The sequence below is a fragment of the Ooceraea biroi genome, chromosome 4 (assembly GCF_003672135.1).
Source record: "Ooceraea biroi isolate clonal line C1 chromosome 4, Obir_v5.4, whole genome shotgun sequence".
NCBI classification, from domain to species: domain Eukaryota; kingdom Metazoa; phylum Arthropoda; class Insecta; order Hymenoptera; family Formicidae; genus Ooceraea; species Ooceraea biroi.
Window position 1 is genome coordinate 5,781,295 of NC_039509.1, and position 15,050 is coordinate 5,796,344.

Genomic DNA, 15,050 nt, shown 5'->3' on the forward strand with positions numbered 1-15,050 from the left:
GCATTATATTTTTTTATTATGTAAATAATAAATTATTATGTAAATAATGATTTATTATGCTTTATTATATTTTGGAGGTATACGTTATGTATAATGAGACATAACATATACATTTAACATTTGTAAACTTTATTTATTTATATAGTTTGTATACTGTCGAGTGTTTATTTATTATAAAATTCTGACTCATTAAAAAAAAGTGTCACAACCTCTGTGCCTATGACTGTACAGTGTTGCGGATGAAAATTTATATAAAAGCATTTATGTTTTTTATGCTTTTATATAAATTTTCCATAGTACAGTTATGTCAGAATTTTATAAGAAATAAACACTCGACAGTATACAAACTATATAAATAAATACAAAATTTACAAATGTTAAATGTATATGTTTATGTCTCATTATATACGTATACCTCCAAAATATAATAAAACATAATAAATCATTATTTACATAATAAAAAAATATAATGCAAACACAAAGAAACAAAAATCCGAAAAAAATTATCACAACTCGGTCTCGAACCCAACTTGCGCGGATGGCAAAATACGAGTCTCGCGCTTAGCCACTGAACTACCGCGCTTCGCGCCGAATTGTAGCTATTCATGGTATGTACTTTCCGTACCGCTGGAAAATGCTCACTTGTATCATTACCGAGCGTAACGAACTAGTTCACGTCCACTTTGTCAGGCGGCGCCAAACGTCAGGAGGCTGGTGACCGCTCTCAGGTTTCTCTCTGCTATTATTATTCTGGTGAGTGGAGTGACGACGTTACATCACTGTGCACCATTGGCGGATTATAATAAAGGCTCGTACGCATGATCCCGTGATATCGCGCGCCGCGGGCTCCGCGGGCCAATCGAAGCCATCCGTTGCGAATGATTCACTACCGCAATGAGTTATGATTGGCACGAATGGAACGATTGTGCAAATCAGGGAGTAATCTCGCCGTGATCGTTCCCCTGTAACGGATTCACCAAGTTTACAGCCAGTTTTGGCCAGTTTACAGTCGACGCAGTGGGAGAACGGTTTTATTCAAAATTGCTCTGCTCATTTAGCTGTTTTGGCGCGAAAGCATTTTAAGGATTAAAGATTAACGCGAAGCACTTGGATTGATTAATCTCATCGTACAAGAGCACGGACACGAGGTAGTTGTCTCTTCGCATCGAGGTTCGAACGTTTCGTTACGTCTCGCAATGTTCTAACCTGCGTTCTAGATACCGATACCGCCAAGGACGAGTCCTAACGTAACCTTTTTATTTGTTTAGAAAAATGGAAGATTCGGCAATAATGACACATTTAAAGAGGCTGGTGGCGGATGGCAACGAAGCCTTGGAATTCAGATTAATTCGTGATCCGGATGATTTGAATTCTGACAAGGCTATATTCAAGCCAGAAATGACTTATCAAGTATTCGGAGACAGGTTTGTTGTTGTCACGATGTCAATCGGAACGTGTTGACAGGGAAGCCATGTCGAGCCTCTTAGCAAGATTCAAATGCAAAATTTGCATGCGAGCCCTATCAAAAGTCTGCAAGGGCACTTTCCAATAACAACGCAAAATGTAATAGCTGCGTTGCTGGAAGATTTATGTCGCAGAGTTTTGCTAAAGAGGCTGGCATGGATTCTGATCGATCCAATATAAGTAAATGATCATGTATTATCCATCATTCTCATTCGTATCCGTTATAGGGAAATAATATTTGGTTACGGAGACCTGAAAATACAGTTGTTCTACGCAGCGGGATGCTTGGAAACATATCTTGGAATAAATTACACGGAGAAAGCGAGCATAAAGAGCGACGGAGTCGAGCCCGATGAAATTTTAACGAAAATCGTTGCGAAGCTCGCGCCGGACGTTCACTATACTTTAAACGACTTCATGCGCGCACTGGCCAAGGACGACATGTTCGTACCACACGGAGAGTTGATAAATTCCTTCACGATAAACGGTATTTTCGACGTTTTTCTCTAAATACTGTTTTAATTGCAAAATCATGCATATTGAGTCTTCTTTTTGCACAAAATATAGATGCAGGAACTACGAGGCGATTTGTAGTTTACAAAGCGGATATGAGCTACAGCGGATTCAGGCAGTATCATGAAAGGATTCAAACGTTCCTTCTTTGGTACATAGATGCGGCTCTCTTTATTGATATTGATGACAATCAATGGCAGTATTTCAATGTGTATGTATTAGTATCACTGCCTACGGGCACACACACACATAATTTTATTGTTTCGATAAGTTCAGAAACGTTTTTCGATTAAACGTGTTATTATAGTGAAAGGATTATAATAAATATATTTTTAATAATTATAATAAAAGAATTAAATACATATAATGCATAATTTTTATAAATTATTTCTTTGATACAGATTCGAAGCTTACACCACGCCTACAGGTACGCCTCGATACGCGACAGTCGGTTTCGCCACTGTATATCGATATTACGCATATCCGCAGCACATTCGGCCGCGCATCGCCCAATTCCTAATCCTACCACCGTTTCAAAAGGTGGGTGTTGGTACGCACCTGTTGCAGGCGATTTACAGCGAGTACATCGGCAGGAAAGATGTTACAGATATGACAGGTAACGGGAAAGCGATTGGGAGACACGGTCCTCGCGCGTTTTGTGCGTCCGGTGATCATACGTCTGAATAAAATTGTACTTGCAGTCGAGAGTCCGTCCGGAACGTTTCAGCGATTACGCAACTACGTGGACGCCGTAAATTGCAACGCCTTACCTAGTTTTAAACCGGAATTTTTGAAACGAGGATTCAGCAACGAGATGGCTGCCGAGGCGAAAAATAAGCTGAAGATAAATAAGGTATCTAAACGTAATTTTTGTATTATCGCTGCCCCCCACACACACATACACTATTATTAAATTAAAAATATTTTGTTTATGGAAATATTAAAAAATATTAAAAATATTTCGTTTGCAGAAACAAGCCCGCAGAGTATACGAGATCTTGCGACTGCGCGCAACGGACACCGTGGACGCGGCGGAGTACCGGGAGTACAGAATAGACGTGAAGAAAAGACTGAACATACCGTTCAAGAGAAAAGAGAACGAGGAGCGGAAGATAGAGCGCGCCTTAAAGAACGTGGACAAGAAAACCTACACGAACGGCCTGCCGTCCGTGGAGCAGCGCATAGAAATACTCGAGAAGGAATATCAGCTCGTGGAGGACGAATACAAACTCGTTATCGAGCGCTTGAAATACGGTCCCGAATTGTTCGCGTTAATTACACAAAACTAAAACTAAACGAAACAAAAATGAAGAACGCAGAAATATATCGATAATTTACAATGTTTCATATTTGTGCGTACAAATGCTTGTTTTCCCCCATTTCTTTATTGCTCACGACATTCCATTGTTTTCGATCCCTGCCTCGATAAACGTATGCGTTTGCGATTATCCGCACGCGTGCTATCTCGATTTGCCAAAATGGTTAAATGAACGTTGGTCCTCGGACACCAAATTTTTAGTATAAGATTCATCATGGTTATAATTCAGACCTTCATACTACGTTTCTGCTGAAATAAATGGAAATCGCAGCGTTACCGAGTTACATCCAGGAGAGCATGATCGCGTTTGAGAAAAGTGTGGACGGCTAGCTGTGAATTATGGTAGCGCGACGGGTAGAATGCCGTCTGCCGTCGCACAAGTTCCTCTTCCATGTCGCACCTGAGTCAAACCCCGTCCGAAGAGGCCATACTGCTAGCTCGGGGTTATCAGCTGGTGAGAAAGCTCGGCGAGGGTTGCTACGCAAAAGTTCGTACCCTGATTAAAAATCAATATCCTTCCAAAAAGAACGCGAGTTACTTTTCTGCTCTTCTGTACTTGCAGGTGTATCTGGCCGAGTACAAGTCGGAGCACGAGCCGGACCGGAGTAACACTCTTGCCTGCAAGGTCATCGACACCGCCAACGCGCCGAAAGACTTCGTCCGGAAGTTTCTGCCGCGCGAGCTGGACATCCTGGTGAAGCTGAATCACCCGCATCTCGTTCACGTGCACAGCATCTTCCAACGGCGCACGAAGTATTTTATATTCATGCGCTTCGCCGAGAAGGGCGATCTCCTCGACTTTATCTTGAAGAATGGCGCGGTGGCGGAGAACCAGGCTCGCGTGTGGTTCCGGCAGCTCACTTTAGGTATCGCTCATACAAAAAACTGCTTCTTCGAGTTTCTTCGTCACGATTATGCCGATCCGTGATCCCAGGTCTTCAGTATCTGCACGAGATGGAGATAGCGCATCGCGACGTAAAGTGCGAGAACGTTCTCTTGACGTCGAATTACAACGTGAAGCTCGCGGACTTCGGCTTCGCCCGATACATGATCGACGGCCGCGGGAAGCGCGTGCTGAGCGACACGTATTGCGGCTCGCTGTCGTACGCCGCGCCCGAGGTCCTCCGTGGTTTCCCGTACAACCCGAAGATATCCGACGTCTGGTCACTGGGCGTGATCCTGTACATCCTGCTGAACAAGGCGATGCCGTTCGACGAGGACAACATAAAGCGCCTGTACGAGCAGCAAGTAGCGCGCAGATGGAAATTCCGCAGCAAAGTGGCGGACGTGCTGACCGACCACGTGAAGAGGCTCGTGAACAGCCTGCTCGAGCCGGACGTGTCCAAGCGCTGGCGGCTGGATCAGATCATGCACAGCGACTGGATCGCCATGGATCCGCGGTTGCTAGTGCTCACGCCCGCGGAACAGACCGCGCTGAACGGTGCGATCGAGGAACGAAAGAGGCACGAGGAGAAGTTCGGCAGGAGAGACCCCATGCGAACCGAAAGCCTCGTACGATCATTATTCTCCAACGTCTTTTATCGGTTCAAGTACCTGCTAATGTCGTTTTCACGTTACCTCGCGTTGGCGATACGTAAAACCCTGATACCAATCATCTATCTGGCGTACACGCACATTTTCCGGCACATCCGATCGAACGAGATCGAGTAAACCTCGCAGAACGATTTAACACGTGTGAAACTTTCATTCTTGTAAATTTCGGACGACGTGTAACGCGAATGTTGCGTCGCGAGAACGATTACGAGTGACCAATTTTCAGAAACGGGTCAAACTTGAGGAGGGGAAAAAAATTAACGAGAACAGAACGCACAAAGCGGAGGAAGTTACGGTGCTCAAGGATGCCGTGAAAGTACGTTAAAATTAAGTACGGTATCGAGATGCGACGTGAAGCGATAAAAACATTTTTTTATTTCCCAGGTGGCGGTTTCGACGGTAATGGCAAGTGGGAATCAGTTTGGAAACCTCACCGCTTCCTGATTTGTAACTTTCTCTCTTCTACATTTTTACTTTAACGTTCGCGGAAATAAAGTGACCAGAGATCATTTAATGCATTGCAATTTAATGTATTCTTTTCAAAGTAATAAGCATAAATAGTACACATAAACTATAAATTTTTTTGTTTTTTTCTTACATTCTTCAATCGTAAGTAACAATAATAAATAATTTAATGCATTGCAATTTAATATGTCTTTGCAAAATAATCAGCATAAATAGTACATAAATTTTTTTTTGTTTTCCCACATTCTTCATTCGTAAATAACAATATAATAAATATATAAATTTAAAAGAGAACATTTATAGGTATTATATATAGAAAATATATACATATATATCCGTACTCTCTGGACGGATTTGAAATTTGAATTTACTGAATTCTGCGCATACTTAATTGCCCATGTATCGTGCTTTTAAAACAACCGTACTATTTTTCGTTGTCGCTTTGACGTAATAATCGGCACCGCGAGCGAAAGTTCGTATTTGCCCCTCTAAAGGCATCTTAAAAATGTGTTTAGGATGACTGATTCCCCCGAGACTCCAAATCCCGTCGGATCGTATCAGCAGGTGTTGACTATTCGGCGTCCTACCGATTACAAACCTGTCCGAACCGGGCAGAACGTATTGTTCGTACTCGCCCCACGTTTGATAATTTAGTATCAAGGTTTGCTCGGGCAATCGCAGGACAATCCACAGCGAATGATCGATTGGCTCCGCGGACGCTTGAAGCACACCGGGCACGTATAATTCTGTCAAATCAGTATTTTGCAATGTGAAATTGTTGAAACTTTCACTGCTATAATATATAAATGTAAATGCAGTTTCTTTAAATCACGAGACGCGGAGACTTACCTGTTTTGTAAAGCCGCTCCTCGGCGATAACGTACGAATAAATGGAGACGAAGTCAGACGACGCTGTTACTATGAACGCAACACCATCCAGCGATGCCAGTTTTTTCATTATAAATTCGCTGGAATTCCCATTGATGATGATGTTCAGTAATTCCATATCAATTTCGTTGCAAAGCGCGGAAATATTCAGCGACTCGCAGAGACAAGTGCTGTTAAGATCCATAAGGTTCTCGGTGTCGGACACGTCAGGAACGACTTCCAATACGTTCTCATTTACCGTTTCAAATTTGCTCGCGTAAACCGCACGATCTGTATGAACAATCGAACACATTTTGATGGATTTCAAATATTTAACATCGATGCTTGAACGTCACATTTAGCGATTCGAGTTGTAACTTACTTTGCAGCGCAGTCGCCACGTCTTCCGCGACGTTCATAACTTTCGTCGCTTCACTTAAGGTAGCGTTTAATTCATTTTCATCGTTAACGTTTTTTAAACCTGTCCTCTTGTGGTATCTGCCGATCGTGATGTTTCCGAAAATTTCAAGATCGTCTCTGAAATCGAGCTTGCTCTCTATCACCTGCTCCGTGTCATGCTTTCTTACTTGGTGGATCATTAACTCCGTCAGATTCACGTCATTCACAACGCTGTCGGTAATAAGAGACGGTGCGCTAAGCCGGCCTTGTATCGTTTTTATTCCGGATATCTTCTGATTTCCGAACTTCAGTAACGCCGTTTCAACGCTGCGACCCATAATTGTGTCTTTGACACTAAGAAAGCGAGAGAGAGCGAAGTTTTTAACAATGCTTGAGAATTAAAATACGATTTTAGGAAAGACACGAGTTACCTCAAGTTATTCAAGGTAATGTTATTGAAGGTTTTTCGACCTTTAATTACGGACAACTTGTGACAGTTTTTCGTTACAGCATCATTAACTAAGCTTGAAAAATTCATGTTAAACATCCAAAGATCCTTCGTCGTCAAGTCCAAAATTTTCTTCTCCCCAGTAACGATATTTTGTTTCGCGTCATGTCGAACAACGTCGGTATTTAAGTTGATGTTATTTAGCTCGCCATTCCAATGCATGTCATCTAGATTAAACAAAAAATAAATAATTAATTTTTCTTTTATTATAAGGTTTTTTTTTATAAAAAAATAACATTATTTCTTCAGCTAAACCGCCTTACTTATATTCAACTCGTGGAATCGCCATATAGCATTCACAATTTGTGGCTCGTTTCTCATCAAGGAATTAGTCAGTACATTCTTCAAATTAGAGTCTGTCGATCGAAGACGTGAATTACTCGCTGCAACGATAGCAGGCATTTCAACATTTTTAAATGATGAAACTACCGCAATATCTTGTTCCTTCGTTTTGCTTAATAATCTTTTTGACAGTTCTGACCACATTTTTGTATCGAGGGAATTTATGAAACTTGACTGAAACAGGATAATAATTCGATCATTAAATGTTATTTTTTAAATATCAATAATACTTCATTTTTCAGTGATTTTTCTTACATCTATTATAGTATCTGCCTCTAAAGTCACATTCTTGAGATTCGTATTAACGCCAGATACAACCGTGTCCCGATTTAGCATCCATAAGTTCTCAGATAATTGTTTCAGATTCACATTGTTTACATTTTGCACAGATGGTTCCGTCAAAAAATTGGCTGATCCTAAAATAATCACACGTAAAGCATAAAAACAAAACTTTCATTCAAATGTTACTAATATTATTTCATACCTTGTATAACAAACGTCGATGGTATATTACTCGCGGGATAACCGAAACTCTGTGGTATGTTTATCGCATTTGTTTCCAAAGTGGTAGAAATACGTTTTGACTGCAAGTTAGAATGCGCGTCCAAGTGCGAAAGATTTAAAGTCGAATGCGAAGCGTGTACATGATCCGATGTAAAACCATGCGCTGCGAAAAATAAGAAAAAAATAGCTCATTTGAGTTAAATTTTTTAAATTTATTTAAAGGTATTTAAATCTTAGACGTAAAGTGTAACTTACCGAACGTTACGTGTTCTAAAGATATTATGTCGTCCACTTTTATTACGTTTTCCATGAAGGATTGCATATCCAAATTGTTAATTCTTCCAATTTTGCTATCCGCTTCCATAATTACGTCTCTCACTTCCACAGGTAAAGGAAAATTGAAGGAGGCAGGTGTTTTAAGATCGTTCACGACAAGCCTCGTGATATTTACCGATCCTTTGAAACGATTTGCATCTATCCATCTGCTCATTCGAGTATTTAAACCTGAATATGATGTAAATCATAATTATACCATAAAGATATTTGTATGTATAATAATTTACATGTTTAATTTTTAAACAATTGTTTACCTCTAATATCTGTTCCCTTAATTTTCGACGCCGAAGCGTTTCTTACGAAAACCTGGCCGGCGAATATCTTTTCTGAAAAATCGACGTTTTGCAAACTTGACACCGAATCAAAGACGGTATTGTTCAAGCTATTAGCTCCGAAGATACGCGAGACATTCAAGTTTTTTACAATTAAATCGCCCATCGTTATCGAAGAAGTTCGAATCTCCAGAGTCACTACTCCCATAGCACATAAAGGAATAGTCAATCTAAAAAATATATACATCTTTTCTTAAGGATTGAAACACATAAAATATATCCTGTATATATAATACTTAAGTATATTTTCACGTGTATATATTTTTAAATACACAAAACAAGTCTGCGTACTTCGGAATAGGAACGTTTGCGTAGGCAGCGTCTGTCAGAGTGATATTGTTCGCAAATTTGACACCAGAAATGACGACAGCGTCGGCAGAATTCTTCGTTACGTAGTTCCCGCAAGACCCTAAAGTTACGTTGTTCCATTGCTGAAGGTAAAAATAAAAACTACATTTTTTCGTACGATTATAATTTCAAATGCGCGAATTTTAAAATAATAATTACCGTTTTATTGCTGGATAGTATCAGATGTACCGGCACATCGGAATTTAGCGGCACGCCATTGTCCAGGACCTTTTTCAACGATAATCCGCGAGTACTGACAATATCCTTAACTTGGACGAGATTCCTGAACGTAACGTTTTGCAAGAAACTGTCGTTCGACAGTATCAGTGGCGTAGAGATCTCTTTGATGGGCGCTATTTTGTCACGTCCTCTGCCTCTTATTCCAGATCTCACGTGTACGGTTCCTTTAACTGTTACTCTCGGAGCGGTTATCGAGCCATTCATCACGGTCGTGGAGCCGTTTAATGGCAAAAAGAATTCGTCTTCCGTTAAATGCAATTCTTTCACTCTCGCCCCTCGCATTCGCACTATTTGTCTGGTGCTGCTCGTCGCGATATTCAACGGCATTGAGGCGTTCGTCGCGTGTAAATTAATGAAAGTGTGTTTACCTAAACATAATATAACAAAGAAATAAACGCGATGCAGAAATATTTATATCATATGCTAAATTATACCTGAGATTTCTTGATCGCCCGAAAGTTTCAGTGGTTTTTCTTGCAGATCTTGCATCGACATCCCGTTAATAGATCCGTTAACAAGCACGTCATCGATTTTCAGATTAGGGACAGGACATTTCCAGTTATTTATCGATTTTACTTTCAAATGGCTAAACCGCACAGTATCAATCGGCTCCGATTTCTTGTGTACAGCGGCAGGCATAATTCCGCTGTCCGTCTTTAAATAACGGACGTGGCAACTCGTATTGCACCTGACCGCAATCTTTTTGCCGTGCAAAACCGTGTATTTCGATCTATCCACGCTCCCGATTCCTTGCGCCAAGATGGTATTCGTCAAATTTAATTTCGCGATTATGTTCTTGTATCGCTGCGTCAGGTGAACCAATTCATTTGAACTGTATCCGTTTAGCTGTAAATATTCAAGATTAATGGACTTGGCATATAAAGCAAAGGATAAAAAGTAATTTCTACACGCCGAATAAGAAAACATGAAGAAGCAACGTCTTACAGTCTGAACTCGGAGGAGACCGATGTGTCCACTTGGGATCACAGGATTCTTTAGATCTGGAATTTTGTCCGGCGTTCTTTGAAATATTTTTCGCCTGACTTTGTTGCACCAAACGTTCACCTCGCTCTGCAGGGATTGCCAGGTTTTCTTCGGAGCCCACGTAGGTCTCAGGAACTTCCAGTTCTCCTCCTGATCCTGCACGACCAGCGTGTCCTCGCTACCTGATCGGATCTGACGAATCCGACGAACGTTCAACAATTTCGTGCGTAATCTTAGAAATCGCCAGCCGTTGTACTGATAAATTTCCGCGGTGTCTTCCCTCACGCAGAAAAGAACGACAGTATTTCCCATAATTAAGGAGTGGACGAACTTTGTCGGGGCAATTCTTTGAAAGGGCACGAAGCGGTTGTACATCTCCTTGTACAAAACCGTGAAGTTGTTACCGGTCAGAACTAGAAAGTGCTCCTCGAAGTGACCCTTCTTCAAGTAGAGCGAACTGATGTCGTCGGCGTGATGTAACTTCTGCATCTCCACGAATCTCCTCGCTTGCACGGAGAATCGAAATATTTTCGTGACGAATCCCACAGCGACTACGTGCATGAAACTTTTGTTCTGGAAGGACAACAATTTCCGCGCCCCAAAGAACAGGGTGTCGATCTTGTCGAAATGCTCGCCGAGCCATGCAAAAATAGATGTTTTCGTCTCGGAGGCGATCCCTAAGTACAGCGTGTTCATTCCGAGCCACATGTTCATGTGCGCCACTCCGGCAATCTGGAACTCCTGTTTAAATCTTATTTCGTAGCCTCCGTGTCTGTTTTTGCCGAAACGTAGAACGACGATATCGTGGCTGCGTGTCTCAACGACTATAAGTATATCGGTGCTATAATTGTGTACTACTATTCGTTTCCCGTTCCTTTGTAGATATTGGTACGCAGGTTTTATTTCATTGCCCTAAAACAATTTTATATATATTTTTTTAATATAAAAAAAAATATAAAACTTTTTTATATAAAATAAGAGATAATTATAGTGTTATTAATATAATTGCATCGTACAAGTAACTGATAAATGTCCAAGTAGACGGAATTGAGCGTTGCTGCGAACCAAAGCGATTGGTCCCCGTCTTGTATGGAAAAGAAAGCTATGTCTTCAACGTTTTGCACATTGAGAGACAAAGTCTCTTGAAAACCTTGCAGCATATTCACGCCTGTGATTAAAAGACAGAGATTATAAATCAGTCGATTTATAAGTATAAATGCCAATAACAATATATATCTAGATTCGAAATACAATCGCAGCGAGAGGGAGGCAGAGAGGAGGATATCCAGATAGCCAAGTCTGCCGAAAGCAGATGATGCCAACTATCTGCTGTCAACTATTGCCAGCCAAAAGACAACAAATTTGATACAGAAGTTGTTATTAACGATTAATTCGACAAATTGGTGCCAGAAATGTGACAGAGCTTGCTCACAAGATCTAAGAACAGATTGGCGGCAGAAACCGAGCGGAATCTGCAAACATGGCTTGAAGTCGGATTGTCGACGGAAACCGAGCAAGATTTGCGCGCGCGGAATCTAACGGCAGATTGGCAGCAGAAACCGAGCAAGATCTGCGCGCGCGGAATCTAACGGCAGATTGGCAGCAGAAACCGAACAGGATCTGCAGCTTTTGACAGTATTCAAATTTACACGGCTATGAATATGTGTTTTCGCTCCGCACCGCTATGCGCTGCACACGTCGAGTTCTTACTCGATGTTAAGATTTAGCCTAACAGTTATATAAGTTAATATACGCGCCTTGGCATGATAATATTAATTTTTCTGAAAGTTTTTGCACTCGCGGCACGGAGGCTCCCATGGACAACGTCCATGTAGTTCACGCGCGCCACGAGCAATCTGAAGTTCGAAAGCAAAATTCGGACTTCGGATTAGAATAAATTAACAATAAGAGAGAGATTATGCAACGAATTGTCAGAAAGACACATCGAGCCAAATGTACTTTAATTTAACAAACAAACAAATGCGTTCTTTTAACAATTTATAGCGTGTTAAAAGTAAACACATGCTTTAATATATCGTGAATATGAATGGCCAAAAGCTGCAGATTCTGTTCGGTTTCTGCCGTCAATCTGCCGTCAGATGTTAACAGATCCTGCTCGGTTTCTGCCGCCAATCTGCTGTCAGAGTCTGTTAGCAGGCTCTGCTGGCAGATCACTATCCTAACGCGGACATAACGGATGCCAATTTGCTATCAACTTCTGCAGTAATCTGCTGCCAATCTGCTGGCAGATTGCACACATTTTGCTTACTGGGATATTTTTTGAACTTGCTTTTTAGTAATGCCTGACAATCATGGCAGCTGGATTTTCTAATGACTGATGCATGTTCTATCATTTACTACCACTATTGATTAAAATCATCAAGTCTTTCTTCTTTACCAAACGTTGCTGTCAGAGCAACAGTAATAACGGAGCAGGGGCACGAGCTTGCGTGTGAATATCAGCTGATCTCGCGATAACCTCAACGCGAGACGCGTGTCTAGACGATATATCGTTGGTTTTACAAATTGTCGTCCGACGAAATAAAACGAGACAGAGTGGTGTATCATATTTCGTCGCATGTGTCCTTGCTCAGGAAGACATGTCCACTCCGCAGGAAGTAACGGAGACTCTGATGGCGCAGGTGAACGAATTGCAGACGCTGCAATCGATTTACCCGACCGAGCTGGTCGTGGCGGACCATGGGGTTTTGGCTGACATCAACGAGTACATCGAGCGACCCGACAGGGATCTACCACGATGGCTAGAGTATGCCATCACGATCCCGTTGAACGGTGTAACATGATGTTGACAATACGCGTGCTATATGAATCCTGCATTAGTCGGGTGGATTCTGCAACGCACCATCGCATATTGTTCCCTTCTTCGATATCATGTACGGGACAGCTTTGTAACGATCATCTTTCATTTGCTTAAAATTGATTTCACTGCTTTTATTCATGTCTTAATTTGATGCACTGGAAGGATCAATGAAGTCTAGTTGATCAGAGTGAAAACACCTTGTCAGACTTTTACAGTTTAACAGTAATTACATTTTGTTATGATCATAACAGTTTTATTTTTGTTTATATCTTAATTTGAAACAATAAATTTCTAAAAAATAAGCAAACTTATTTTAGTCACTCCCTAAAATTGTACGGAGATTCTAGATTCTGTCAATTACTAGAATGACGATGATTAAAAGAACTCATCAAATTAATGCAAGATTAATGGCATAGCGTTATGTTTCTATTAGAAAATTGTTCTTCCAAGATACATAAAATGTATTATTAATATAATCGTTTATGTCGCTACAGGAGAGAATGTCGAGCTGTTGATAAATCTACCGACCAACTACCCGAAAGAACGGCCTGAAGCGTACGCAAGAGGCTCTCACCTGGACAGAACGCAGCAGTGTCTACTGAATAAAGACCTTTCTGCCATCGTGAAGGATCAGGAGGAAGGAGAGGCTTGCATTTACACACTGATCTCGTGGTTGCAGGATAACGCGGAAACTTATCTCAAGGCTTCTGTATGTAGCCAAGCGGATAAACGCAGTGACGTCCCAAATAGAGGCAACACGGACGATCAGACCGCGGTAGTTTTCGCCAGATACTGGATTTACAGTCACCATATATATAGCAAATTTAAACGGCGGGATGTGGCGAGTTTAGCGAGGGAAAACTCTATCACGGGATTCTGCCTAGCTGGCAAGCCGGGGATCATTTGCATGGAGGGAACCCTAGAAGACTGCGATTACTGCTGGCAAAAGGTAATTATAATTGTCTGCATTTCATAATTATTTATAAGATAGAAAGAAATGTATCGTACTTTGATTTACAGATTAAAGTCATGAACTGGCAGAGGATATTAATAAAGCTGTTAGAGAAAGAAGAGAACTGTATCAGAGAGAGTGTCGGCAACGTGCGCAAGTTTGCTGATTTTCAGGAAGTATCATTTCCCACTACCGAGCGCCACAACGACATGGGTCAGCTCTTCAAGTACTTAACTGACCATGATTGCCAGCACGCGTTCAAGGAACTGTTTGGCATCGAAGGAAAGTTTAGCAAGTTTTCAGATTAATGTACGATTGTTTGTGTAAAAATGTAAATATGATGAAAAAATATATAATTTTCTGTACAATTATCTTCAATTAATCCCAAAGAATTTTGCATGATATATATTTAATAAAATTTATATTGCATAATAATATCCATAATAAATGTTTATTGCTTCAATTTACCTTTATCGGGCTGCGTCTCGTCCTGAAGGTCTCTTCGCTGACGCTTGCTGCTGGTATTTTCCATATACTTAGTGATATCATTGTTAATATCATTCCAAACGTCGTCATTCAACACCTTATATGCTAAAAGTACCACGAGTCTTGCTGGATAAATCAACTTTTACGTATATATAGATATAAAAATGCATTTAATATAATACCATTGCTGAGATTTCGAAAGTACTCTGTCACTCGATCAAGCGTAGCATACACGTTTTCCACTGAGTAAGAAGGGGAAGAATATTCGCACTTTGTTACACATATTAACGCGAAAATAAGAAATTTCTCTGACATGTTCACAATGAAGTGTGAACTCTCGGACTACTGATTCACGAATAAGCAGGCTGGTCGACTGGCTAGTCCCGTCGTGGATTAAATGTGATTATTCCATGTTTACAGTTTTTCTTACATTTATAAATTCCAATCCACGTAACACGTCACGCGTAAATGCTAATATAATGATTTCTCACCGTGCGCGTGTACGCGTACGAAGAATCTCGACATTTCCTCGTTTACACGTTTATTTTTTGACAAGAATAATCAAGAATATTCTTGATACATATGCGCAACAGAATGGAGCGATTTTTAAGTTTAAA

The 15,050-nt window shown here is 40.9% G+C and overlaps 4 protein-coding genes across 6 annotated transcripts; 3 read left to right on the forward strand and 1 right to left on the reverse strand.

Annotated features, from left to right (window-relative positions):
* The first annotated feature begins 966 nt into the window (after window positions 1–966).
* LOC105282484 (histone acetyltransferase type B catalytic subunit) lies at window positions 967–3,326 on the forward strand. Of its 2 annotated transcripts, none has more exons than XM_011344462.3 (7): window positions 967–1,170; window positions 1,269–1,424; window positions 1,692–1,951; window positions 2,032–2,188; window positions 2,379–2,593; window positions 2,679–2,830; window positions 2,949–3,326. In XM_011344462.3, the coding sequence occupies exons 2-7, from the start codon at window positions 1,273–1,275 to the stop codon at window positions 3,264–3,266; spliced, it is 1,254 nt and encodes a 417-aa protein (XP_011342764.1). In that variant the 5' UTR covers window positions 967–1,170; window positions 1,269–1,272; the 3' UTR covers window positions 3,267–3,326. The 2 variants fall into 2 exon arrangements, with proteins under 2 accessions (XP_011342764.1, XP_011342763.1); XM_011344461.3 differs by having other exon boundaries at window positions 967–1,148.
* Window positions 3,327–3,436: 110 nt separating this feature from the next.
* On the forward strand, window positions 3,437–5,422 carry LOC105282483 (testis-specific serine/threonine-protein kinase 1). 2 transcript variants are annotated; one of them, XM_011344460.2, is made up of 5 exons: window positions 3,437–3,782; window positions 3,858–4,161; window positions 4,230–4,807; window positions 5,076–5,165; window positions 5,234–5,422. In XM_011344460.2, the coding sequence occupies exons 1-5, from the start codon at window positions 3,687–3,689 to the stop codon at window positions 5,291–5,293; spliced, it is 1,128 nt and encodes a 375-aa protein (XP_011342762.1). In that variant the 5' UTR covers window positions 3,437–3,686; the 3' UTR covers window positions 5,294–5,422. The 2 variants fall into 2 exon arrangements, with proteins under 2 accessions (XP_011342762.1, XP_011342761.1); XM_011344459.3 differs by having other exon boundaries at window positions 4,230–5,422.
* A 151-nt stretch (window positions 5,423–5,573) lies between these two features.
* LOC105282490 lies at window positions 5,574–14,971 on the reverse strand. Its single transcript, XM_026969383.1, has 16 exons — window positions 14,616–14,971; window positions 14,416–14,538; window positions 11,191–11,342; window positions 10,136–11,086; window positions 9,625–10,036; window positions 9,110–9,558; window positions 8,894–9,033; window positions 8,525–8,772; window positions 8,190–8,438; window positions 7,915–8,097; window positions 7,686–7,846; window positions 7,352–7,604; window positions 7,012–7,255; window positions 6,564–6,934; window positions 6,164–6,472; window positions 5,574–6,060 (listed from the first exon to the last, which is right to left on the reverse strand). The coding sequence occupies exons 1-16, from the start codon at window positions 14,746–14,748 to the stop codon at window positions 5,702–5,704; spliced, it is 4,737 nt and encodes a 1,578-aa protein (XP_026825184.1). The 5' UTR covers window positions 14,749–14,971; the 3' UTR covers window positions 5,574–5,701.
* On the forward strand, window positions 12,579–14,383 carry LOC105282489 (RWD domain-containing protein 2A). Its single transcript, XM_011344465.3, has 3 exons — window positions 12,579–12,967; window positions 13,490–13,944; window positions 14,016–14,383. Exons 1-3 carry the CDS (start codon window positions 12,775–12,777, stop codon window positions 14,253–14,255), a joined length of 888 nt encoding a protein of 295 aa, XP_011342767.1. The 5' UTR covers window positions 12,579–12,774; the 3' UTR covers window positions 14,256–14,383.
* Window positions 14,972–15,050: the final 79 nt, after the last annotated feature.